Consider the following 25,685-nt stretch of genomic DNA (forward strand, 5'->3'; position numbering starts at 1 on the left):
AGAGTAGGTACTCAATTAATATCTGATGAATGAATGAATACTTTGAGTGATGCCTGTTTTGTAGCATGGAATGAACAAATGATAAGTGATCATTCTGGGTTAAGAAACTCCCTTAGAGTAGGAAGATAAATACTATCTTAGGAGTGAGTATGTCTCAGAATAGGGAATATACTCTTCTGGGGTAAGGTTTTAAAGACAGATGTCCAAGGAGAAGGTCTTTTATAGTAGGTAAGGGAAGCAGGTTCCCAGATTAGATTTTATTCCCAGGTAGAAGGGTGGTAAAAGAGGATGATATTTTGGATTGGAATGGCATCCAGAGGTGTCCCCAGATCATGGGAGAAGGTTGAGACTAGGTTTTGGCTCTCTAAGTTGTGCTTGTGTCTGAGGAGGACATGCCGTATGGAGATTCTCAGGACAGGACTCAGATCATGGAGAGCAACCTAATGTCCTCCACTCCCTTGCTTTCACCTTCTCTTCTTCCTTGCTAGAAATTGCTTTCCTTATTCTTTCATTCTCAGTGCTCCACCCAATAGAAATGCAGGTTTGTTTTTTTGGACTTGTGGAAATTGTCCCCCCCTCCACCTTGGAAATTCAAGGAGAAGCCAGGAGAGGAGACAAAGAAGCAGGAGAGAATGGCACTTAACTAGCAGTGTTCTGCTGTGAAAGTATGTTTCCTGGTTGGAGGAATGTACTTGAGGGTTGGAAAAGATAGCTAGGTGCTGGGGAATGAGTGTTGGAGGAAAGCACGAACCCCTTGAATGGGAAGGGTCACCAAAGAGAGGGAGCAACCTTCAAGAGTGAGTTCAACATTTTCTTTGCAGTTGGGAAAGGTCTGAACTGGGTGGGGAGGCCTGGTATTAAGAGGCAGTTCCAGAGAAGCATCACTCCTTAGGATGGGTTCCAGGATAGAGGGGATGGTGTTTTTTTTGGAAGAGTATTGAATATGGATTTGATAGCATTTCCAAATTAGGATTTATCTTTTGAGTATAAAGGGTGTTCATACCCCAGTTTGAAAGTTGTGGAATTGAGGGTAAAGGGTCTTCCCCAAACAGATACCCATACAGAGGTGAGATTTCAGGTTTATTTTGGCACCAAAGAAAGGAGAATATACTACAGTAGGTAAGGGAAGCAGGTCCCCAGACTAGGAGGGCTTTTGAGGAAGTCATTACATGGGGGTTTAGGAGACCATTGGAGTGGATCTCAATAGTTCTAGAATCTCAGTAATGGTGACTGAAGTCCCAAAAGAAAATCCCTTATTATCAGGACCAATACATGCCTAATCACAAACCCCAAGTACCTTTGTTTGTAGTTCAAATGGAGTTTGAGGGAGCTCTCCTATAATGTTGTGTCAGGAACTTTGGAAACTGACAGAGCTGAAAGGAAGGATTCCCTGCACCCAGAGTATAGTGTGGGAGACACTTCCTCTTCCTGAGCTCCTGATATTTTCCTCAGAGTCCTCAGTAAATGACCTCAAGAGACATGGCTGCTCTCCCAGTGTAGCTTTTTAGGTCTGGTGTCCTAATACCTGCATCAGGGATCATAGTTCCATGCCAACTCTGGTTCCTTTCCCAATCTCAAAATATGTGGAGGTGTCAATGTGAACCTTCCCCTTAGTTGGACATCCTAGGAGTTTCTGGACCTTCCTGAACTGCACAGACAAAAACCACTTTAGCCTGGGGTTTACAATTCTCCAAACCATTAGTTGCATACCTTGGAGGTGGAAAACCTGCTTTATGCATATCATGTTGCACAACAGTGGAGCAAAACTTAGAGACTTAGGAAATGTTATCCTTGTTGGATGGAGAGGCATTTGAAGATGGGGTAGAGTAGACTCTAGGAAGGTGAGAAAGGAGAAAAAATTGAAAACAGTGCTCTGAGTTCTGTATTATCTGACCCTCCAAGTCAGGGCTAGGACAATGTGTTGACCCAGGCAGTAATGCTGCTGCATTCCCATACATAACAAAGACGAGACTCTGGCTAGAGTGTTCCCAGGCCAGAAGCCTTACAGCAGGGAGGATACTCTGGAAAGGGGGTTTCCAGGGCAGATTTATGTCCCTTATTGGGGATGCCACTTTTGGGAAGGGTTATGAAAAAACGAATCAAGAGCTGCTATCTCGATGATCCCTGCCCTACTTTAAACAGCTTTTTTCATTTGCTGATGTGGCATGACTCAAAATGAGAAAAAACAGATGCAAACATCCATTAATAATCAAAAGGTGGAATGTACAAAGTATGACTCTAGGAAAATTGGAAATCATCAAAAATGAAATGGAACGCAGAAACATTGATATCCTAAGCATTAGTGAGCTGAAATGGACTGGTATTGGCCATTTTGAATCAGATAATAATATTTCTACTATGCTGAGAATGCCAAATTGAAGAGGAATGGCATCACATTCATTGTCAAAAAGAACATTTCAAGATCTATCCTGAAGTACCATGCTGTCAGTGATAGGATAACATCCATACGCCTACAAGAAAGACCAGTTAATACAACTATTATTCAAATTTACGTACCAACCACTAAGGCCAAAGATGAAGAAACTGAAGATTTTTACCAACTTCTGCAGTCTGAAATTGATCAAACATGCAATCAAGATGCATTGATAACTACTGGCAATTGGAAAGAGAAAGCTGGAAACAAAGAAGAAGGATTGGTAGTTGGAAAATATAGCGTTGATGATAGAAACGATGCTGGAGGTCACATGACAGAATTTTTCAGACCAACGACTTCTTCATTGCAAATACCTTTTTCAACAACATAAACAGTGACTATACACATGGACCTCACCAGATGGAATACAAGGAATCAAATCGACTACATCTGTGGAAAGAGATGATGAAAAAGATCAATATCATTGGTCAGAACAAGGCCAGGGGCCGACTGTGGAGCAGACCATCAATAGCCCATATGCAAGTTCAAGTTCAAGTTGAAGAAAATTAGAACAATTCCATGAGAGCCAAAGTACAAGCTTGAGTATATCCCACCAGAATTTAGAGACCATCTCAAGAATAGATTTCACGTGTTGAATACTAATGACCGAAGACCAGATGAGTTGTGGAATGACATCAAGGATATCATACATGAAGAAAACAAGAGGTCATTAAAAAGACAGGAAAGAAAGAAAAGACCAAAATGGATGTCAGAAGAGACTCTGAAAGTTGCTCTTGAACACAGAGTAGCTAAAACAAAAGGAAGAAATGATGAAGTAAAAGAGCTGAGCAGAAGATTTCAAAGGGCAGCTCGAGAAGACAAAATAAAGTATTATAATGAAGTGTGCAAAGACCTAGGATAGAAAACCAAAAGGAAAGAACACTCTCAGCATTTCTCAAACTGAAAGAACTGAAGGAAAAATTCAAGCCTCGAGTTGCAATATTGAAGGATTCTATGGGGAAAACACTAAACGATGCAGGAAGCATCAAAAAAAGATGGAAGGAATACACAGTCACTGTACCAAAAAGAATTGGTTGACGTTCAGCCATTTCAAGAGAAGGAGAAAAAATTGAAAACAGTGCTCTGAGTTCTGTATTATCTGACCCTCCAAGTCAGGGCTAGGACAATGTGTTGACCCAGGCAGTAACGCTGCTGCATTCCCATACATAACAAAAACGAGACTCTGGCTAGAGTGTTCCCAGGCCAGAAGCCTTACAGCAGGGAGGACACTCTGGAAAGGGGTTTTCCAGGGCAGATTTATGTCCCTTATTGGGGATGCCACTTCTGGGAAGGGTTATGAAAAAACGAATCAAGAGCTGCTATCTCGATGATCCCTGCTCTACTTTAAACAGCTTTTTTCATTTGCTGATGTGGCATGACTCAAAATGAGAAAAAACAGATGTTTTTTGGTCAAGAATCAATGGTACTGAAGGAAGAAGTCCAAACTGCACTGAAGGCATTGGTAAAAACAAGGCTGCAAGAATTGACAGAATACCAATTGAGATGTTCCAACAAATGGATGCAGCACTGAAAACGCTCACTTGTCTATGTCAAGAAATTTGGGAGACAGCTTCCTGGCCAACCAGCTGGAAGAGATCCATATTTGTACCCATTCTAAAGAAAGGTGATCCAACAGAAAGCAGAAATTATCGAACAATATCATTAATATCACACACAAGTAAAATTTTGCTGAAGATCATTCAAAAGTGGTTACACCAGTACATCAACAGGGAACTTCCAGAAATTCAAGCCAGATTCAGAAGAGGATGTGGAATGAGGAATATCATTGCTGATGTCTGATGGATCCTGGCTGAAAGCAGAGAAAACCAGAAAGATGTTTACCTGTGTTTCATCGACTGTGCAAAGACATTCAACTATGTGGATCATAACAAATTATGGATAACATTGCGAAGAATGAGGGTTCTAGAGCATTTAATTGTGCTCATGAAGAAACTTTACTTAGACCAAGAGGCAGTCATTCAGACAGAACAAGGGGATACTGTGTGGTTTAAAGTCAGGAAAGGTGTGCGTCAGGGTTATATCCTTTCACCATATGTTATGGATTGAATTGTGTCCCCCAGAAATATCTGTCAACTTGACTAGGTCATGATTACCAATATTGTATGACTGTCTACCATTTTATCATCTGATGTGATTTCCCTATGTGTTGTAAATGCTATCACTATGGTGTAATAAGATGGGTTAGCGGCAGTTATATTGATGAGGCCTACAAGATTAGGTAGTGTCTTAAGCCAGTCTCTTTTGAGATGTAAAAGAGAGAAGCGAGCAGAGAGACATGGGAACCTCATACCACCAAGAAAGTTGTGCCAGGAGCAGAGCATGTCCTTTGGACTTGAGGTTCCTGCACTGAGATGCTCCCAGACTTAGGGAAGACTGATACATCACAAGGATCTTCCTCTAGAGCCAGCACAGAGAGAAAGCCTTCTCCTGGAGCTGATGTACTGAATTTGGACTTGTAGCCTACTCGACTGTGAGAAAATAAATTATTCTTTGTTAAAGGCATCCACTTGTGGTATTTCTGTTATAGCAGCACTAGATGACTAAGACACCGTATGTGATGGTTAAGATTGTATGTCAACTTGGCTAGGCCATTATTCTGAGTGTTGTAGCAGTTGTATAATGTTGTGATCACTTCCCTGTTGAAATTTGGTATGTGATCACCCCCATAATGGAATCTGCTGAGTGGTACTGGCAGAGGCAGGGCCTGTGGCAGCTCACCGCCCCCTCAGTTTCATCTCTGTGCCTCCCACCATTTACTTTCTGCCTGGTCACCTTGCCAAGGTTTTTGGCTTGTTCCAGACTCAGCAGCCACCTCTTGTTGTCTCACCTCCAGTTCTTGAGACTTGAGCTAACAGCTTACCTGTTGATCTTGGAATTCGTCAATCTTCTCAGCCTGCGAGCAAGAGTCCAGTTCCCTGACCTGCTAATCTTGGGTTCACCAGCCCCTGCAGCTACGTGAGTCAGGAGAAACTTTGCAGTCTTGTCTGCTGATCTTGGAATTCGTTGACCTTCACAGCCTATGAGCAGGAGCCCCTCTCTGACCTGCTGACCTGGGGTTCACCAGCTTCTGCGGCTCTGAATTGGGAGAGGCCTCTACCCCAATCCACAGACTTGCGATGTTTTAACCTCTACAATTGCGTGAGCTGTTTCCTTGATATAAATCTCTCTCTATATATATTTATATGCTTTACTGGTTTTGCTTCTCTAGAGAACCCAGCCTAAGACATTTGGTACCAAGAGTGGGGTGGTGCTCTAACAGATACCTAAAATGTGGAAGCAGTTTTGAAACTATGAATGGATAGAGGAGTGGCAGTGGCAGAGGACCAGCAACAGCAGAGAACCTGCAGCGGCAGAAAAGCAGCAGCGACAGAGAACCAACAGCAGCAGAACCAGGAGACCAGTGCAAGACGGCACTGGAGCCGACCCACGGAGTGAGAAAGCTGAGTGCCTGTGCGTGGGAGGCTTCCTGGTGGAGTGGGGTGCTTCCGGGTACTTATCGGTGGACCTAGGCTTGCTGACCCACGGAGCGAGGGAGCTGAGTGCCTGTGCGCAGGAGGCTCCTGGCAGAGTGGGCTGCCTCTGGGCACTTACCGGGGAAGCTACAGAGCTTTGGAACACTTGCCCCAGTAGGGCAGATGCGGGCTTGAGGCCCGAGGAGCTGAGAACCTAAGAAACCAGGAAGCAGAAGCGGAAGAGACAAGGAACTCAAGAAGCTGAGCTGCCTCAGTCTCAAAAGGTATGGCCATGACCTCAGGGGTTTCAAAGGGTGGAGCCATGGCCTCTGGTTTTTCTAAGGGTGGAGTTGTAACTCTGATGGAGTAGGAGAATGGTGTGCCTAAAGCCAAGGGAGTAGAAGACTTGCTGTCCAAGTGGGCCTGGAAGGCGGAGCTGAAGCCCAGGGCCGAGGGGCCTCCACTCAAAATCCAGAGACTGTGGCCAGTACCTAGAGTCTGGAGGGCAGGGCTATTGCATAAATTGTCTCAGAGGACAGAAGATTATTTTCAAAGCCTTGAGGACTAATGTAATGTGTTCTGCTGACTGCTGACTTGCTTGGTGACTGTTATCCCTTCTTTTCCTCCAGTTTCTCCCATTTGTAATGGAAATGTCTAGCTTGTGCCTGTTCTGCCATTGTACCTTTAGAAGCAGATAACTTGTATTCTAGATTTTACAGATGAAGAGGAATTTCTGGATTTTGGACTTGGAGTTAAGACTTTGGCTGTGATATGATGGGGTAAATATGTTTTGCATGTTGCAAGGAAGTGATTTTTTGGGGGGCCAAAGGGTGGAATGTCATGGACTGAATTATGTCCCCCCAAAAATGTGTGTATCAGTTTGGCTGGGCCATGATTCCCGGTATTGTGTGATTTTCCTTTATGTTGTAAATCCTTCCTCTATGATGTTAATGAGGGAGGATGGTGGCAGTTGTGTTAGTGAGGCAGGACTCAATCTACAAGATTGGATTGTGTCCTGAGCCAATCTTTTGAGATATAAAAGAGAGAAGTGAGCAGAGAGACATGGGGACCTCATACCACCACGAAAGCAGTGCCAGGAGCAGAGTGTGTCCTTTGGACCCAGGGTCCCTGCGTGGGGAAGCTCCTAGTCTGGGGGAACACTGATGAGAAGGCCAACAGAGAGAGAAGGCTCTCCCCTGGAGCTGATACCCTGAATTTGGACTTTTAGCCTACTTTACTGTAAGGAAATAAACTTCTCTTCGTTAAAACCATCCACTTGTGGTATTTCTGTTATAGCAGCACTAGATAACTAAGACACCATACTTATACTACTTGTACGCTAAGCAAATAATCCAACAAGCTGGAGTATATGAAGAAGAATGGGGCATCAGGATTGGAGGAAGACTCATTAACATCCTGTGACATGCAGACGAAACACCCTTGCTTGCCGAAAGTGAAGAGGACTTGAAGCACTTACTGGTGAAGATCAAAGACCACAGCCTTCAGTATGGATTACACCTCAACATAAAGGAAACAAAAATCCTCACAACTGGACCGATAAGCAACATCATGATAAACAGAGAAAAGATTGAAGTTGTCAAGGATTTCATTTTGCGTGGATCCACAATCAACGCCAATGGAAGTAGCAGTCAAGAAATAAATGACATATTGCATTGGGCAAATCTGCTGCAAAAGATCTCTTTAAAGTGTTAAAAGCAAAGATGTCACTTTAAGGACTAAGGTGTGCCTGACCCAAGCCATGGTGTTCTCAATTGCCTCATATGCAGGTGGAAACTGGACAATGAATAAGAAAGACCAAGGAAGAATCTATGCCTTTGAATTATGGTGTTGATGAAGAATATTGAATATACCATGGACTGCCAGAAGAAGGAACACATCGCTCTTGGAAGAAGTACAGCCAGAACGCTCATTAGAAGTGAGGATGGCAAGAATTTGTCTCACATACTTTGGACATGTTATCAGGAGGGAACAGTCACTGGAGAAGGACATAATGCCTGGTAGAGTAGATGGTGAGTGAAAAAAAGGAAGATCCTCAATGAAATGGATTCACACAGTGGCTGCAACAATGGGCTCAAGCATAACAATGATTATGAGGATGGCACAGGACCACGCAGTGTTTCGTTCTGTTGTGCATAGGGTCGCTGTGAGTTGGAACCGAGTCGATGACACCTAACAACAACAGGATAGCTGTGGATAGTTCCTGTGCCTAAACTAGGATTGCCAGATGGACTAAAAGTAAAGCAGGCCACATGGCTGGCTTTGCTTCTCTTCACTAAACCCTGACCCAAATTTTGGATGTTAGTGCTGTAAACTGTGAAAAGTTGAATCCCAACTGCACCCACCTAAACCAGAGGAAAAGTGTATAAGAAAGACCACTGTCTTCCCTGTATCCACCTGCACACCCATTGTACCCAGCTAGGTAAGGGAGAGCATTTGAATGTAGGAGGAGAGCTAGCTGGTTTTTTTCTCCTTGGATACAGGTACCAGGCCTCATCGTGCATCTCTAGGCTCCTAGGCAGAAAGAAAGAACTGGCTAAGCATCTTTCCACAAGAGTAGCACTTTTTTTCCCCTTTTATTTCATTCTTTATTTTTTTTTAGCTTTTTGTTATAGAAAACTTCAAACATAAAAAAGAAGAGAGAATAGTATTATAAACTCCCCTGCACTCATCAACCGTTATTAGCATTTTGCCAGTCTTGTTTCATTTATTTCTCTCCACTTTGTTTTATTTTCATGTTTTCTAAGTTGTTTTTAAACCAAGTCACTGGCATCATGTCATTTTACCTGCAAATACTTCAGTATATATCTCTATTTGATAAGAACATTAAAAAAAAAACAACTATATGCTATTAACAAATCTAACAACATTAGCAGTAACTCTTTAAATTGCTGAATGCTCAATCCATATTAAACTTTTCATGATTCTCTTAGTAACATCTTTTTAGAGTTCATTTGTTCAACACAGGATCCAATCAAGGTTTGCATTTGGTTATTGTGTCCTCATTCTGTAACAGCTCTCCTTCCTTTTTTCCCAGCTATTGATTTGTAGAAGAGACCAGGTAATCTCTCCTGTAGAGGGCTGAGTGGCTCTTTCATCACTCTGACCTCACCTGACAACTTTCACCCTGGTGCAGTTACCCCACTCTTATCAACAGTGACCCACTTTAGCAGGACTACTCCATCTCTTTGATGTGGGATATTTTGCTCTAGATCTATCTCATCCTTGGGAAGTAGAGGGGGACCCTGAAGTCCTGCCATCAAGTCCTGTTGTCTACCTCCTGAATAGCACTTGAATTCATCCACTTCTCCTCATCTCTAATCCACTACCTCCTGTCTTGCCCCATGCTCTATTCATCACACTGCCACCAGAGTGATCCTTCCAGAATACATGTTCAATTATGTCTCTCCCATGTTTACAATCTCTCAATAACTTGACAAGCCACCAGAGTAAAGTTCTAATTCTTTAAAACAGTTCACAAGGCCCTTCACGACTCGGCTTCTCCAGCCTTGCCTGATATTTCCCCCTCACATGATATTGTCCAACCATATTGAGCTTCCAGCACCTCAAACCTGCCATATGCTGTCACCTCTAGGGATCACCCATGCTAGCCCCACTGCCTCATCTAGCTAACTCCAGTACATCCTCAAGTCTCTGCTGAAATGCCCCTCCCTGTTCTATGTTACCACAGCACCCTCACAATACTGCCTGTCTCCTGCGCTAGACTGTTGGTCCTGGAGAGCAAGGGCTGTGTCTGTCTTGTTCACTGCAGCATCTCTATTACCTGGCACAGTGCCTGGCACGAAGTACCTGCTAATAACGTTGTAAACTGCATGAATGAATTATTATGCTAATTTCTTAAGAGTAAGGTAGGAAAGCGCAGGTGATAGTGGCTTTTTTTCTAGAAAACATATAATAAAATAAACAATTTTAATACCTTGGATTGGTTTTACACATTTCCTCCTAACAGCTCAGAATTTGACATTTGAAGCTAATACTTGCTTTCATGTTAACTTTTTTAAAAACTTTTTATTGAATGGGTAATATGTATACCCAAATTGATTTTTTTTTTTTTTTTATACTCGGGATAATCATTCAAATTTACTGTAAACCAAGGCAGGGCCAAGGTGGCGGAGTAGTCAAACACTTCTGGTGGTCCCTCTTATAACAAACACTCAAAAAAACAAGTGAATCGATTATATATGATAATCTAGGAGCCCTGAACATCAAAGGCAAAGTTGAGGAATCGGACTGAGTGGCAGGGGGAGGGAGGGATGGTTCAGAAGTAGCAAGGAGTTGCCAGACCTGACCCAACAGGTACCAGCACCCTGCAGGCTGGATCACCTGGTGTGTGCAGTGAGGCAAGCAGTGATGTTCGGGGCGCATATTCCACATCAGGAGAGACTGAGCGGTGAAGAGTCTACTTAAGCCTCCAGAACCAGTGAAAAGCAGCACTCAATTGGCAAAAAATATGTACATGTGTCTAACCTATTGCACGGATCAAAAAACACCCCGTTTGGGAAGAACCTCTCTCCCATTTACCTGCTCCCTCCCTGCTCTGTACCAGGTCCTGGGCCAGCTTCATCACTTGCAGTGTCCCCTGGGCCAGAAGTAGGACCTGTCATGCATCCTGAGCCATTCTCCTGGCCTTGGAGAAGGAAAAAATTAACAAACAGGAAAAAGTAATCTGTCAGCTCCCCTAAGCCAGGAACTCAGGGCAGGCACAGCTCCCTAGGCACAGGCATAAGAGGTCCACAGACTTTGAATGCCTTTCACTCCTGCATAGATCTGTATGGGCCCATTTCAACAGCATAGGCACTCATTAGCACAGTACAACAGGGTATATACCTGAAGCCTAAATTCAGCTGTATCAGCTATATGGGAGAGTGGCAGGTTTGTGACATTTGACACTGCTCTGCCCATTAAGGGGGATCCTCACCTACCCACATCAAGGGCCTAAGGACTGGTGGCTCCACCCACACCACTTAACCACCTGTGACAGGGGTCCAAGAATAAGAGGTGCCTCCCAGTCCTTACAGCCAGCAGCATTGGGTACCCATGGTCCGGCTGCAAAACCCACCGACCTATGCACTCTAGGGAATAGGGACACGCTTTCCTCGCAGACACTCAGGGGCACCCATCAGCCTCCTGCCTTGCTCAGCACATGACCCCCTACTGCAGCCAGATACCTGTACCTACTCCAATCACCCCTGTTCATCTAGGACTGTAGGTGAAAGCCTGCACCACACACTTGGTGACCAACTACTTGGACACCTGAGCTGAATCCACACAAGAAAAGTAAATGGACTCCTGGGCTCACATACCTAGTAACAGATCTAACCACCTGGTGACAGGACGTTAGGGCTTCAAAGGTGCCAATAATCAAACTAGCTCACACGAGCAGCCTATTTGGGCATATCAAAATGAAATAAAACAAGAAGCTAGGACATAATAAGCAAACATAAAATAAATAAATATATAACTTATTGATGGCTCGGAAACAACAGTCAATATCAAATCACATGAAGAGGCAGACCATGATGGCTTCAGCAAGCTCCCAAAACAAAAAATCAAGGAATCTTCCAGAGGAAGAGAATCTCTTGGAATTACCAGAGGTAGAATACAAAGGATTAATATACAGAATGCTTAAAGAGATCAGGAAGGAGATAAGGAGATCAGGCAAAACACAGAACAAGCCAAGGAATACAAAGACAAAGCAATAGAGGAACTTAAGAAGATTATAGAAGAGCATAATGACAAATTTAACAGGCTTCAAGAATCCATAAACAGCAAACAGAAATCCAGAAGATTAACAATAAAATTTCAGAATTAGACAACTCAGTAGAAAGTCATAGGAGTAGAATTGAGGCAATAGAAGTCAGAATTAGTGAGATTGAAGATAAAGCACTTGACACAAATTTATTTGAGGAAAAATCAGATAAAAGAACTTAAAAAAGTGAAGAAACCCTAAGAATTATGTGGACCCTATCAAGAGGAATAACCTATGAGTGATTGGAGTACCAGAACAGGGGGGGATAACAGAAAATACAGAGAATTGTTGAAGATTTGTTGGCAGCAAACTTCCCTGATATCGTGAAAGATGAGAAGATATCTATCCAAGATGCTCATCGAACCCCACACAAGGTAAATCCCAAAAGAAAGCCACCAAGATGTATTATAATCAAACTTGCCAAAACCAAAGATACAGAGAGAATTTTAAGAGCTGCTTGGGATAAGTGAAAAGTTATCTACAAAGGAGAGTCAATACGACTAATCTCGGACTAAGCAGAAACCATGCAGGCAAGAAGGCAAGGCGATGACATATATAAAGCCTTGAAGGAAAAAAACTGCTAGCCAAGAATTATATATCCAGCAAAACTGCCTCTCAAATATGATGGTGAGATTAGAGCATTTCCAGATAAACAGAAGTTTAGGGAATTTGCAAAAACCAAACCAAAATTATAAGAAATACTAAAGGGAGTCCTCAGGTTAGAAAATCAATAACATCAGATAGCAACCTAAGACTAGAACACAGGACAGAGCAACCAGATATAAACCCAGATAGGGAAGTCACAAAAATAAATCAAAGCTAAAATGCTGAAAATGGGGGAACAGAGATGTCAATATGTAAAAGATGACAACATTAAAACAAAAAAAGAGGGACTAAAAAATGTAGTCATAGATCTTTCATATGGAGAGGAAGTCAAGGTGATACAAAGAAATAAAAGATTGGTTTAAACTTAGAAAAATTGGGGTAAATATTAAGGTAACAATCCTACACATCAGATTTACTGTAAGTCATGCTCTTGGTTGCAGATATAATCTGTGCTGACCCTAGAGAGAGCTCCTGTACTTGGGGCCAAATTAAAGTGAAAGTATTACCTCAAATAGAGCACATTTTCAAATGTGTGTTGTTCATGTGCTTTTGTGAAAGAGTGTCTGTATTAAGAGGCCTGTCTACCGTGTTTCTACAGGCTGTTTGGGGGCTTGGTACTGGACATCAAGCGGAAGGCCCCCTGGTACTGGAGCGACTACCGGGATGCACTCAGCTTGCAGTGTTTGGCCTCCTTTCTGTTCCTGTACTGTGCCTGCATGTCACCTGTCATCACTTTTGGGGGATTGCTTGGAGAAGCCACTGAGGGACGCATAGTAAGAGATTTTAACCACTTCTAATGATTCCAAACAAGACTTAAAAAATTGTAGTGACAGCCAAGCCCACTGAGGGGAAAACTCCTGGTGCTAGAACTAGGGAGACTGAATTCTTCCTACTGAATTACCATGGTCTTCCAACTTTATACCAATCAGCAATATGGTTCTCCCTACAGAACAGACTCTCTTCTGCTTGAATATCAATTTCAGTAGCTAATTGCACAGTAGGATTTTCCCTTGCCCCAAGGATTAAAAATGGATATATTGATGCCATTTGGAAATAAGATTTTCTGTGTATGACAGCTTATAATGTGAACAGTATCACTGTGGTTTGTGTATGTTTTTGAATACTGAATTGAGTCACTGCAGAACAAAACTTAGTTGAGGAATCATATGTGGATGGATTTGGGCACCTGAATTATTAAAGTGATATCTGTTTACAGGAGTTTTAGACAGTGTGTACACATCTCTCTTCCTAAGATGAAATACAAGCAAACGACTGTCAAAGTACACATGAAAGCTAAGTCAGGAATGTACATAAACCAACATTACGCTTTACCGATGGACTAACGACTCAGTGATTTTTTTTTTCTTTTCAGAGTGCAATTGAATCCTTGTTTGGAGCCTCCATGACTGGGATTGCCTATTCCTTGTTTGCAGGGCAGGCTCTTACCATCTTGGGAAGTACTGGGCCAGTGCTTGTGTTTGAAAAGATTTTGTTCAAATTCTGCAAGTAAGACATTTGTTTTTCTAAAAACTAACTGGATGCGGTTAGAGTGCTGCCAGGGTTGATTGCCAGGGTCCTAGGTGAGTACAGGCAGCAAACATCATTCTGGATTGTGAAAAATCTGAAGAAAGAACATCATTCGGACTGTTTTCCAGCTTCCAGGTAGAGCCATCCCTGAAAGAGCAGATCTCCTATGGTTGAAGAGCTTTGTAAATGTCCCTCAGCCATTATTGAAGTCTTAACTTTTTATCTTTAAAAAATTTCCTTAGCTAATTCAAACTCTTCTATGTTCATTTTGAGTCAATTTTAATTTGGCCTAATATCTATCTTCCCACCATATTCTAGTTGATAGAGGAGATGAGGGCTCAGCGATGTCCTAGTTTCCCAACTTTTCCTGTAAAATCTTTTACTCATTTTCTGTTAGAAGTAGGAGCACGTGGAAGAGGGCCAAGCTCTCTTTATTAATGCAAGAATGAGATCTTAATTACATTGGGCAGTAATGGCAGAAATGTTTTGCATTTGCCATAGTAAGGATATGCTTTCCATATTCTTGTTGTGGCAAATGCCACCAATGAAGCTAATCTTTATCACAGTTGTCCCAGGATAGCATTTAGTAGTGAAATGCAATCAGAATTAGTGATAAACTGGATTGTAATGCTGGTATGAATAAAATGAGATGAAGTAACTACATTTCTTTTTAAACATTTTATTGCTGTTTAGGTGAAAGTTTACAGAGCAAATTAGTTTCCCAGTCTCAGGAATTCCACCAGTCCCTATCAGACCAGTAAGCCTGGTCTTATTTATGAATTTGGATTTTGTTCTACATTTCTCTCCCACTCTGTCCATGACCTACTATTGTGGTCCCGCTCACAGTGGTCAGTAGTGGTAGCCAAACACCATCTAGATCTTCTGGTCTCAGGCTAGTGGAGGCCATGGTTCATATGGTCCATTAGTCCTTTGGAGTCTTCTCTGATGTTCTGCACTCCACTCCAGACGGGAGGAGACCAATTGTTGTATCTTAGATGGCCACTCACAAGTTTTTAAGACCCCAGTTGCTACTCACCAAGGTAGCATGTAGAACATTGTGTGTATGGATTATGATATGCCAATTGACCTAGATGTCCCCCAAGACTATGGTCCCTAGCCCTCAAGCCCGGTGTCTCGGTCCCAGGAGGTGTATGGTGATGACTAAGAAGTTTTCATGATTGTGTCTGTGTGTGCACTACTGCATACATGGGTATACTTGCAGCATGTACATAAATATATGTACGTGGGTGTACTTCTATGTGCCCTTCCACCCTTGTTAAGCTTACATATCTACTTATGTATCCACTCATACATTATTGTTTATTACTGTTGTTGCAGGATTGTATATGTATTAGTATTTACCATTGTTGCCTTTTACTCTTATGTACCTTTCAGTGTCTTCCTTTACCTTGACTTACCTTTACTTATGTTGTGCTGACTTCCCTCATATATGTATTATATGTATTCATTATGTATTATCTCTCCCTTCACCAAAGTTATTACGTGTCTACTATCTAGTTAGTGGTTTTCCCTCACCCCTCCCATCCCTGGTAACCATCAAAGACTGTTTCTGTCTGTGTGAAAACCTTTTCTTGACTTTTTATAACAGTGGTCTCATACAATAGTAACCACATTTTTGACCCTTTGTCTCTTAATCCTATCCATCCATACTTTTTGATGAACTTCGGTTTTGTTTCAGAGAGTACGCTCTTTCATACCTCTCCCTGCGAGCTTGTATTGGACTGTGGACCGCCTTCCTGTGTATTGTCCTTGTGGCAACTGATGCCAGTTCCCTTGTCTGCTACATTACCCGCTTCACTGAAGAAGCATTTGCCTCCTTGATTTGCATTATTTTCATCTATGAAGCAATAGAAAAGCTGATTCACCTGGCAGAGACCTACCCAATCCACATGCACAGCCAGCTGGACCATCTTAGCCTCTATTAGTAAGTGTGTTTTCTGCTTGTTTTCTTTTTTCTTTTTTTTAATGAGCAAAAGACCTTTTAATGGTTGGTGTAGTGTTCCAGGCAGTGCTTATAGCTTCTGTTAAGGAATTTGGCCCTCTGGGAAGCAGAGCTCAGATATGGATGAGGAGTCTTGGAGGTCTGCCAGAGGAGAACAATAAAAAATTATGATGGACAGGGTAGACTAAGAGTGAAACCCAGAGGGGACTCAAGAAATGCTTTCCAGAGTATGTCTTGGTTCCAGGCATTGAAACAAAAATAGGCTGCAAATGTAGTGGGGAGAATTTGAGTTAGTTATTGGGAGGAACTTCTTTGTTGCAAGGACTTCTGAGACCCTAGACCATGTTCTTATGAGAGCGAGTGGACTCTATTTCTCTGAAAGCATGTATAAGCAATTCTTGGGAATCATTAGGTAGCGATGTAGTAGTAATTCCTTGAAGATCCAGAGGTCTCTTACTCTGTATCATAAAGGTTTAGAAACCTATTTACTTACCTACATTTCTATTCAAGAGATTGTGTTTTCTTCATGTGTTCAACATAGTTTGGATCAGCTGGAAAGGAAAACCAATATCTGGCTATGTTTTTACCCATCTAGAAGAGTCTGGTCCTATAAATCAGTTCTCCTTTGGAGCAGTATTCTCCAAACTATGACTAAAGGTTCTCTTCCCTTAACTCTGCATATCAAGTTCCCCTCCTTTCTAGCTGTACAGTTCTGATGTGGAGGATCTGGATGGAAAGTGAATAATTTCAATCGGAAACTGCCTGAGAAAGCACACACCCTGGAGGCATCTACCAATTAGTCACAAAAAAACTGTTAACTATTCTAGTTATTTATTCATTAACCTTTTTAAAATCAGAATGAATAGAAAAAAATTATTAGAATTTTAAAAATTACTTTACTGAAAAAAAAAAAAAAAACCATTAGGGAGCATACTCTTTGAAGCCTAGTAGATTGCTAACCAGTATTGGAGTCTTGATTTCTGGAACATTCATTCTTTGATTTCTTTTTATCATTCATTTATTCATTTAACAAATATTTATTGAGCACTAATTATGTGCCAAGCACTGTAATAGACTCTGGAAACATAGTGGGTAAACATGACAGACAAAAGATCTTCTCTCATGAGGCTTATATTTTAGGGGGAGAAGACAAGATAAAAGTGACTAACCCTGGATTGAATAGACTTTGGGTATGGATACTGTAATTCTCTGTTAATAAAGCTCAAGATGGTGTTTTTCATAGTTGCATTTCACTGTTGGTTCAAATGGTGCTGATTTGAAGCTAGAACTCCCCAACTCTTTAAATGATTTTATGTTAATATGTGTGGAATTGATTTCTTAAGCATAAAATGTAGGACTTTAAAACCTTCCCTATTACTTTTCATTTTGTTGGTTTTCTCCTATTATTCTAACTTGTTGATAATTTTTTTGAATCTTAATATTGTCATGGTACCTCTTAGAAGGTACAATCATTAAATTAAATTTGCAGATGAAACGAAGTAGTCAGGGATGGTTGTGTCAGTTGATCATACTGGTAGTCACATCATACTGGTAGGCATAGAACATACTTGGAGTGAGAGGCAAGCTGGTGGTCAGTGGGACAGAAGAAGCAAGTGTGGTCTGGATAAGGAGGCCTGGGGAAGCTAACATAGCTGCCAGGTCTGGCTCCAGCACAAGCAGCCAGGAAATGGCCAAGGTAGTGATGTGAGGTAGTGCAGGGGACAATGCAGTGTCAAGAAGAGCTTGCATCATAATTGCAGGAGACTCCAATTTTCAGAGCAGAAACGTGACAGGGGTTATAGACAGCAAGCTATTGAGTCTTGGAGTAAGCTGTTGAGAGCTGAACTGGGGTCAGGTCCTCCTTGCTATGTTGATTAATTTTCATGGGAAGAGACTATGGTAAGCAAGGGAACCACCCAGGGATCATTCTGGGCACATCAGATGCCTAGCTTGTTTGTCAGCACAATTTAATCCTAGACCTTTGCACTGATTTCTGTCTATCTTTAGCAATGACAGACTGAAAAATTGGAGTATGATTGGACCTACAGATGGACCTCAACCAATGGGATCAAACTCAGAGGTCTGAAGTGGGCAAAGGCAGGACAAACAATTCAGGCTCTGACAGAGTCTTTAGCCCAGTCATGGATAAAATCATTTAACATTTGGTTGCTTTCTTCAGGAATGTTTCTTTTCCCCTCAGCTGCAGGTGTACTCTCCCAGAGAATCCAAACAATCACACTCTACAGTTCTGGAAGGACCATGACATCGTGGCGACTCATATTAACTGGGCTAACCTGACTGTTAGTGTAAGTCTGGGAGCTGCCAGATGCCCTAGCATTGTGATCATCAGGTTTAAGAAGAACTTCTAAGTGGAAGTAGGGTAGCCCTTTGGCAAGCTCTGGTATTTTCAAAAATAAAGCTTATTATTATTATTTTTAATATTAATTCTTATAGGCTTTCTTTTCCCTTTTAAAAGTTATCTTGCATATAAAAAGAAAAAAAGATCTCTCCCACACACACCTTGCCCAGTGGCTCTGCACTAAGGATATGTGGGGATGAAACCAGGTAGCGCAGGGGGCAGATCTAGGTTTCGTGGGGCTCGAAGAATATTTAAGTTTGGAGGCCTATTTAATAAAACAATACAAAGTTTCTAGAGCCCTTGCAGGACCTTGGAAGTAGTGTTTTCTCAGGGCAGTTCTGGTTTCATTCTCAAAAGGGTCTTAGGACCATAAATGGTCTCCCTACTTGGAAGGAACCTGTGCAAGCGAGAGCCTGACAGTTACATAGAGGCCAAGAGGGTGCTGCTGGCAGCCTGCATTCCCCAGCTACCATGGGATGATAGTGGGTGTTGGAATCAGAAGACAGCAGCTATTTATTTCCTTGTGCCTGTCTTTAATTACCCAGAATGCTTGTTCCTCTAGGAATGCCAGGAGATGCATGGAGAGTTCATGGGATCTGCATGTGGCCACCATGGACCCTACACTCCTGATGTGCTCTTTTGGTCCTGCATTCTCTTTTTCACCACCTTCATCCTCTCAAGCACCTTAAAGACATTCAAGACGAGCCGCTATTTCCCAACCAGAGTAGGTAGCTAGTCATGAGTAACCAAAATCCACATTTAACCAGAGAGTGCTGGCTGGGCATATGTTTCTTCTGTGTTTTTCAATTCTAATATAATAGAGCCTTTCTTAGCCTCCATCCTGCTTGCTTGGTGGATGGAGAGCTCCAAATGTCCTGATGAGCCACACTGTGGCTTTCTCTTCTAGTGTTTGTCAGCTTCTTTCATAGATGTGTGGTTCAGAATGAGGGGCTAATGCTTAAAAGCTTATTTTACCCCACTTAGGAAGATGGTATTTATTCAAGTTTTCTTTCATCCTTTTAATTATTATAGTAAATATATGTAACAAAGCATTTAACATTTCAACAATCTTCACATGCACAGTTCAATGACATTAGCTATGTTCATCATGTTGTTCAACCATCACCTTTTCCTTAAAAGTCTTTTAATTTAAACTTTTTGAGTTTAAGGTGGTAGTAGTGTTCTCTAAAGCTATAAAGTCTCACTTCCTGAATACTATTAAGTTTCATTTCCAGAATGCTGGCACACTTAGCATGCAATAGCTAGAGCTGGCTCCAGAATATGGTAATTTGGAGTGATCGCCTTGGATACTTTAAACAAAAAAAAAACCAAACCAGTTGCCATCAAGTCGATTCTGACTCATAGTGACCCTATAGGACAGAGTAGAACTGCCTCATAGGGTTTCCAAGGAGCAACTGGTAGATTTGAACTGTTGACCTTTTGGTTAGCAGCTGTAGCTCTTAATCACTACGCCACCAGGGTTTCCTTGGATACTTTAGAGGACCTCAAAGTCTTTTTCCAGGGATGGCTCTTGCAATAGCTTATGAAATCACTAGTCACATTGACAGCAGCAGCCAGCATGCTCCTGACTTGGTTCACATGACTGTTTGGAGCCTCAACAACCTTTCCCTGATGCAGATGGCATTGTTTGTATGGTGATCAGGGTTTCTGCCAGTTTTTGCAGGGCAGAATTAGAGGCCTAGTGTGGGGTGATTAAAGGGCCATTGCTTTAAAAAGCAGCTCAAATCAGGAGGAAATTGTGGTTTTTTTTTTGTAAGTGAGGCCTCAATAAGGCACATTCACAGAGGTGACTGTGTGAATAAGTGAAGGATTCAGCTGATTAGGTATTTACTATACAGACATATGTGACTAAAACACATTCTTAGGCCTCAGTGAGCCCACACATTAGTTAAGGAGACCACATATTCAATAAGTTCTGAGTCTTTATTTCCTATCTGGACAACTAGTAAGTGACAGTTATATACTGACTACTTGCTCAGGCCTGGGTTAAGTGCTATGTGGGATACAAGAAAAGTTTAGAACATGCTGTCTGCCACCAGGTAAGAAGGGAAGACTCATGAAACAATTAGATGCTATATGAGAGTGTGGTAAATAGTTGGATGCCAAACTGGGAGGTAAATGCTGAAGGAGTTCAAAGAAGAGAAGGACCACTGGGCTCCAGGACAGTCAAGATGGCTTCATAGGACGGGGTGGTAGATGTTCAGAGAATTTATGTAACATTCCAAGAAGAACTACAAAAACCTAGAAGGAAAGCAGGAAACCTCAGGTTTCAAAGAAAACAGAGTCAGGTTAAGATGTTAGTGGTGTTACATGTAGCTAAGATATGTTTTGCTCTATCTCTGTTGGAAGTTCTGACTAAGGTACATACTGGGCATTTGATAGGCACTGTATTTATGAAAGCTACACTAAACTATAAAGTGGGGCAGTCCTCTGAGGACGAATCTTAAATTGGATGGGAATCCCTAGCAAAATGCTGATATTAAAAAAATAATCAAAACTCAAAGAAATAGAAACATAAGTTTCATTCTAAGCATTCTATATGCATGCAGGGAGATCATTTTGTTACTTAAAACAAGTGGCTGAAAGTAGGCTAGTTACAATTGTTAAAAATAAACCTTTGAATTAGCTCAAAAAATGATATTTTTGATTATTTCATAATTTAATAAACAGTTTGCAAATTGTAGGAGTACGAGTCTCCTTACATGAAGGAATTGAAGAATAAGAAGCACTCCTGAGGACTGGAGATTTTACAGAAGCTTAAATATTTTTTTCTTAGTAAATACAAGTTTCCAAGGTGACCAGGTACTTAATGGTTAGCATTGAAAAGGTAACTCTTGAAGATTTAGTCCTGTACCCTTTTGTAGCTATGAGATCTCTTGAAATTAAAATTGAGGAAGCCCACTATTTTTCTTTTTCCATTATGAGATAATGGTTTTGTTATTGACTACCCTTTTCTAGCTGAAACGACAAATTTACAATGCTGCAGAGCAGTTTGTGGTGAAACAACTCATTACTTTTGCAGTTTGAATCAAGCTTTTTTACAGTTAATGTTTGGTTTTGTGGGTAAGAACAACCCCTTAAAATCAAAGTAAGATGTCTGTTATTATTATTTTTCTCCTTCACACTGGTAAGTGCGAAGGAGAAAAATAAAGCAAGAAAGGGGTACAGGAAGTGCTAGGGTAGAGGATAGTGACTAATTCTTAACCGGTTCATCAGAGAAGATCTCACACAGAAGGTGACACTTGAGTGAACCTAAAGGAGGTAAGGAAGATACTCAAGAGGTTACATAGAGGAAGAGCATTCCAGGTAGAGGTATCACCAAATACAGAGGCTGGGAAGTGGGAGTGAGCCTGGAATGTTTAAGAAACAGAAGGAGACTTGTGCAGCTGGCACAGAGTGAGGGAGGAGGAGAGCAGTAGGAGCTGGGATCAGGAAGACGATGGACACTAGTTTACGTGGGTCTCATAGGCCACAGAAGGACCTTCGGGTTTCAACTTAGTGAAATGAGGAGCCATTTCAGGATTTTGAGCAGAGGAATGACACAGTCTGACTTCTGTTTATGTATTATCACTTCAGAGGCTGTCTTCATAGAAGACTGTGGAGGACAAGGACAGAAGCAGGGTTAAGAGGCTGCTGTAGTTATCCAGGCAAGAGATGATGGTGACTTTGACCAGGGTATGAGCAGTGGAGGCGGTATGAAGTGCTCAGATTCAGTAAATGTTCTGAAGGTAGAGCCAACAGGACTTGCAGATGGATTGGATGCTGTGTGTTAGGGAGAAGAGGAGTTGATGGTGATGCCAAGATCTTGTCTGGTGCAAATAGACCTTGGCTGGTCCCAGAAAACCTTATTTCAAGTTTTCAGAACTAGAGCCTAAACTTAGACCTAAATGCTCCAAACAGAACTCTTCAGAGGTTGGGGTGGGTAACCTTAGAGTTTGTCAGAGGGTTCATTTTCCTCCATTACATCCACAGTTCATGGTCATTAATTTGAGTGTATTAATATATTCTTGTTTAAATATGCATATATTAATTCAACTATAAAATTAAAGCATTCTTCTGAGGATTTTCAAAACTTTTACAATCCTAAGTTCTTTTTTACCCTGTTTATCCTATTAAAACACTTTTCCAATTTTTTCTTATGCCAGGTACGCTCCATGGTGAGTGACTTTGCCGTTTTCCTCACTATCTTCACGATGGTGATTATTGATTTTTTGATTGGAGTCCCATCACCAAAGCTTCAAGTTCCTAGTGTGTTCAAGGTAAACAGATCTCAGGGTACTTGGTGCCCTCATGTAGTCTCATAGACTTTGATCCTAAGCTGATTTCAAAGGCCTTTCTATATCACAATCATGAGATTTTTTGCAGTCCTCCAAATGGCCCTTGCTGTTTTTGCCTTGCTATTCAGAAAAGCAAACTCTTCAGCCTCGGCTGAACATAGAACAGAAAAATTAAGGTTGTTTAATTAATGGAAGGCATTATTTATTATCACTAATGCCACTTATTGTTTTAATATGTTAAGATTTAGAACAGTGGAATGTGTACATTTACATAAATATATGCCAGATACTGTGGTAATGTGGGCCCCTAGAACAAGTCTGGTAAACAGCACTTTCACTGAGCATCAGCTGGTTAAGAGCATCAGGAAGATTGAAAAAGCTGAAGGATTCAGTCCCTTCCTTCAAGGATCTTGCCGTTGCTGAGGGGAATGGAATAACGAGGGGCCTGATCTGGGATCTGCGGCCTCAGGCAGAGTAATCTTTGCATCTCTTCAACCTGATTTCACTGTTTGTTTATATACTTCCATATAATCTATGGTATCTTTAAAAAAACCTATAGTAAAAGTAAGACAAATGATCAATAAATAGAAACTCCAAATCTACTTCAGTTTTGGGGCATGAATTGAGTAAACAGAGGAAGACGGAAAAGCTAAGCTCAGTTCCATAGATCCACACAGAGATCTGAAGAGCAGAGGAGAGAAAATTAGGCCTCTTCGGTGATGCTGAGAATCATAAAATAAGAGGCTGAGGAGGCCGAGGAGAAGGCAGATGGAATAAAGGCAGTCCCTGACTTGTAAATGCCCCCATACACATGACCTTTGGCTTCCCTTTCTCTTTTCTCTCTCTCTCCCTGAAGCAGTCCTGGTTAAAAGTATCTTTTTCCATATTGCCTGAAAAATTTACATTTTATTTTGCTAAATTTGCTAAAATGTCACCACTTAGAAATTTATGAGTTAACAAACACCCTCTTTTAAAATCTAATACCTCTGAGAATATGTCATTCTCACCTTTGTGTGAATGAGCACAATCAGCTTTCTAATACCTAGCTGAGGTCAGCCCTGCAGGAAGAATGGATTTTATGTAAAAATAGGTGATTTGGGAGCAATAAGCAGTCCTTGGGGAGATATTCTGTTGGATTGGCTTAAGATAGTCAGAAGAAACTGAGTTCTGGGACATCTGGAAGGAGGCATCTGGGAGACGTGAAAGAGATAAGAAAGAGAAATGGGAGAATGTCACAGAAAATGTTGCTCATGCCAGGTCCTGCTTTCCGGAAGGAGAGAAGACATTTTCTTTCTTCTTCCCTTTCCTATTAATACCACATGGGCCTTCAGCTTCCAAGACTCAATCTGAAAGCTAGTATTATTACTAATGTGTTGATGCTCTTTGTTAATAAGTTTTTATGTTCGCCTAAATACTTAACTACCTTTTAAAACATTGTTACTAAGGAAACCTAGGTTCTGTGCACTTTTAGAAAATAACCTCTAATAATTTTTACTTGGAAGTGTTGCTGAAGAATCTTTGAATCCTTGAGTCATGACCAATATGGAACCAAATGCTTCAGGCGTAACGGTCTTTGCTTTGTTTGCTTAGTTTTGGTCAGTTCTGGGCCAATTCATATCACTGGCCTTTTATCCTCCTGGACCACAGGGTGAACTTCTCTTAATCAGAGTACCTAGGAGGTTCTCAGGAGCTAGGAGAGTTCAGGTATGTCATGAACACCCTGAATTGTAGTCTTGCAGGAGCATTTGAGAGGGTCCTAGATCAAACAAGTCCCCAAGTTCAGCAGTCTTGGGCCCCTCTCTCAAGTCTCTGGTGCCTGGACCCCTGTATTCACTGCTGATAGAAGGCCCCTGGACCAGTTCAATGTAAGCCCAGAGATTCTGTGCAATTGGCTCCACTTTGCCTTCATCTGTGCTGTAGACACACATTTATGGCTTTGGAGGAAAGCAGTGAGAATCGTCTAAGCTACTTATATTTGTCTTTGGAAGTCTTCAAAACATTTTTTAACAACAGATTTAGTTGTTTGTATTTTTATTGGGCTAATGTTGTGACATAGCTGCTTTCTCAGTCCACTGGGGTTTGAGGAATAGGTGGAAGGAAGCATAGGAATAATGAATATTCCACAGGAAGTTTACAATAGAGGATTGTCTGTGTAAGGAGATTTGGAACAAGGTCATAGATTTTCTAAGGAGTTTCTCTCTCTCTCTCTATATATATATACTTTAAATATATTTATATTTAGTCTGGAATGAGAATCTTTTATAGATATTAAATAAATATATATAATTAAATAAATATATATATAAAAGATTCTCATTCAAGACTAAAAAGAAAAATGTAAATGTTGTGGTTCAGTTTGATCTGTTTTTCCCTAATGTCTAGTTCATTTAAAATACAGAAATAAATCCTTGTTTGTTTTGTTTGTTTCCCTTAGCCAACAAGGGATGATCGAGGGTGGATTATTAGTCCCATTGGCCCCAATCCCTGGTGGACTGTGATAGCTGCCATTATCCCAGCTCTTCTCTGCACAATCTTAATATTCATGGATCAGCAGATCACAGCTGTCATCATTAACAGGAAGGAACACAAGCTCAAGGTAACAAGAGGTTCCGACCTAGAAGGACCAATGGCAGGAATTGTAGAACGTGGATTAAAGTAGTCATGGAAAGGGCTCATAAGAGATTTTCCATTCCCTCCATTAATGACAAATATTGGTTTGGAGATGAGACTGGAGCGGAGCATAGCAGAATGATGGGAAAAAAAGCTTGGACTCCATTACTCTCCCCTCAAACCTGTGGGGAAGGTGGGCAGGCAGAATTCCTGGTGGTCCCTATATAGATACATGCTCTGGGTTAGGCGGCTGGACAACTTGTTTTCCTGAGGTTCAGGTCAGGGTCTAGGTGACTGTCATCTATAGGCTGATGTCTTCCCACTGGTATCCATTACTGGGGTTTCCAGACTGAAGTTTTAGAACAAGGATCATAGAGCCAAACCAAACCAAACTTAGCGCTGTCGAGTTGATTCCGACTCATAGTGACCCTATACGACAGAGTTCTAACTGCCTCATAGGGTTTCCAAGGCTGTAAATCTTTACAGAAGCAGACTGCCACATCTTTCTCCTGCTGAGCGGCTGGTGGGTTCTAATCTCCAACCTTTCGGTTAGCAGCCAAGCACTTTAACCACTGTGCCACCAGACCTCCCTGGATCCTAAAGAGGTAGGGTTAATTCTAGGACATT

The 25,685-nt window shown here is 41.5% G+C and overlaps 1 protein-coding gene across 1 annotated transcript in view; it reads left to right on the forward strand.

Annotated features, from left to right (window-relative positions):
- SLC4A8 (solute carrier family 4 member 8) overlaps positions 1 to 25,685 on the forward strand; it is an 83,835-nt gene that overhangs the window by 41,103 nt on the left and 17,047 nt on the right. The window contains exons 12-18 of the mRNA XM_004388344.2: positions 12,900 to 13,074; positions 13,674 to 13,807; positions 15,528 to 15,773; positions 17,992 to 18,097; positions 18,713 to 18,874; positions 22,317 to 22,430; positions 24,883 to 25,044. Of these exons, the coding sequence (XP_004388401.1) occupies positions 12,900 to 13,074; positions 13,674 to 13,807; positions 15,528 to 15,773; positions 17,992 to 18,097; positions 18,713 to 18,874; positions 22,317 to 22,430; positions 24,883 to 25,044 (1,099 nt within the window). The remainder of the gene's footprint in view (positions 1 to 12,899; positions 13,075 to 13,673; positions 13,808 to 15,527; positions 15,774 to 17,991; positions 18,098 to 18,712; positions 18,875 to 22,316; positions 22,431 to 24,882; positions 25,045 to 25,685) is intronic.

The sequence above is a fragment of the Trichechus manatus genome, unplaced genomic scaffold, assembly GCF_000243295.1.
Source record: "Trichechus manatus latirostris isolate Lorelei unplaced genomic scaffold, TriManLat1.0 scaffold00209, whole genome shotgun sequence".
Classification (NCBI taxonomy): Eukaryota; Metazoa; Chordata; class Mammalia; order Sirenia; family Trichechidae; genus Trichechus; species Trichechus manatus.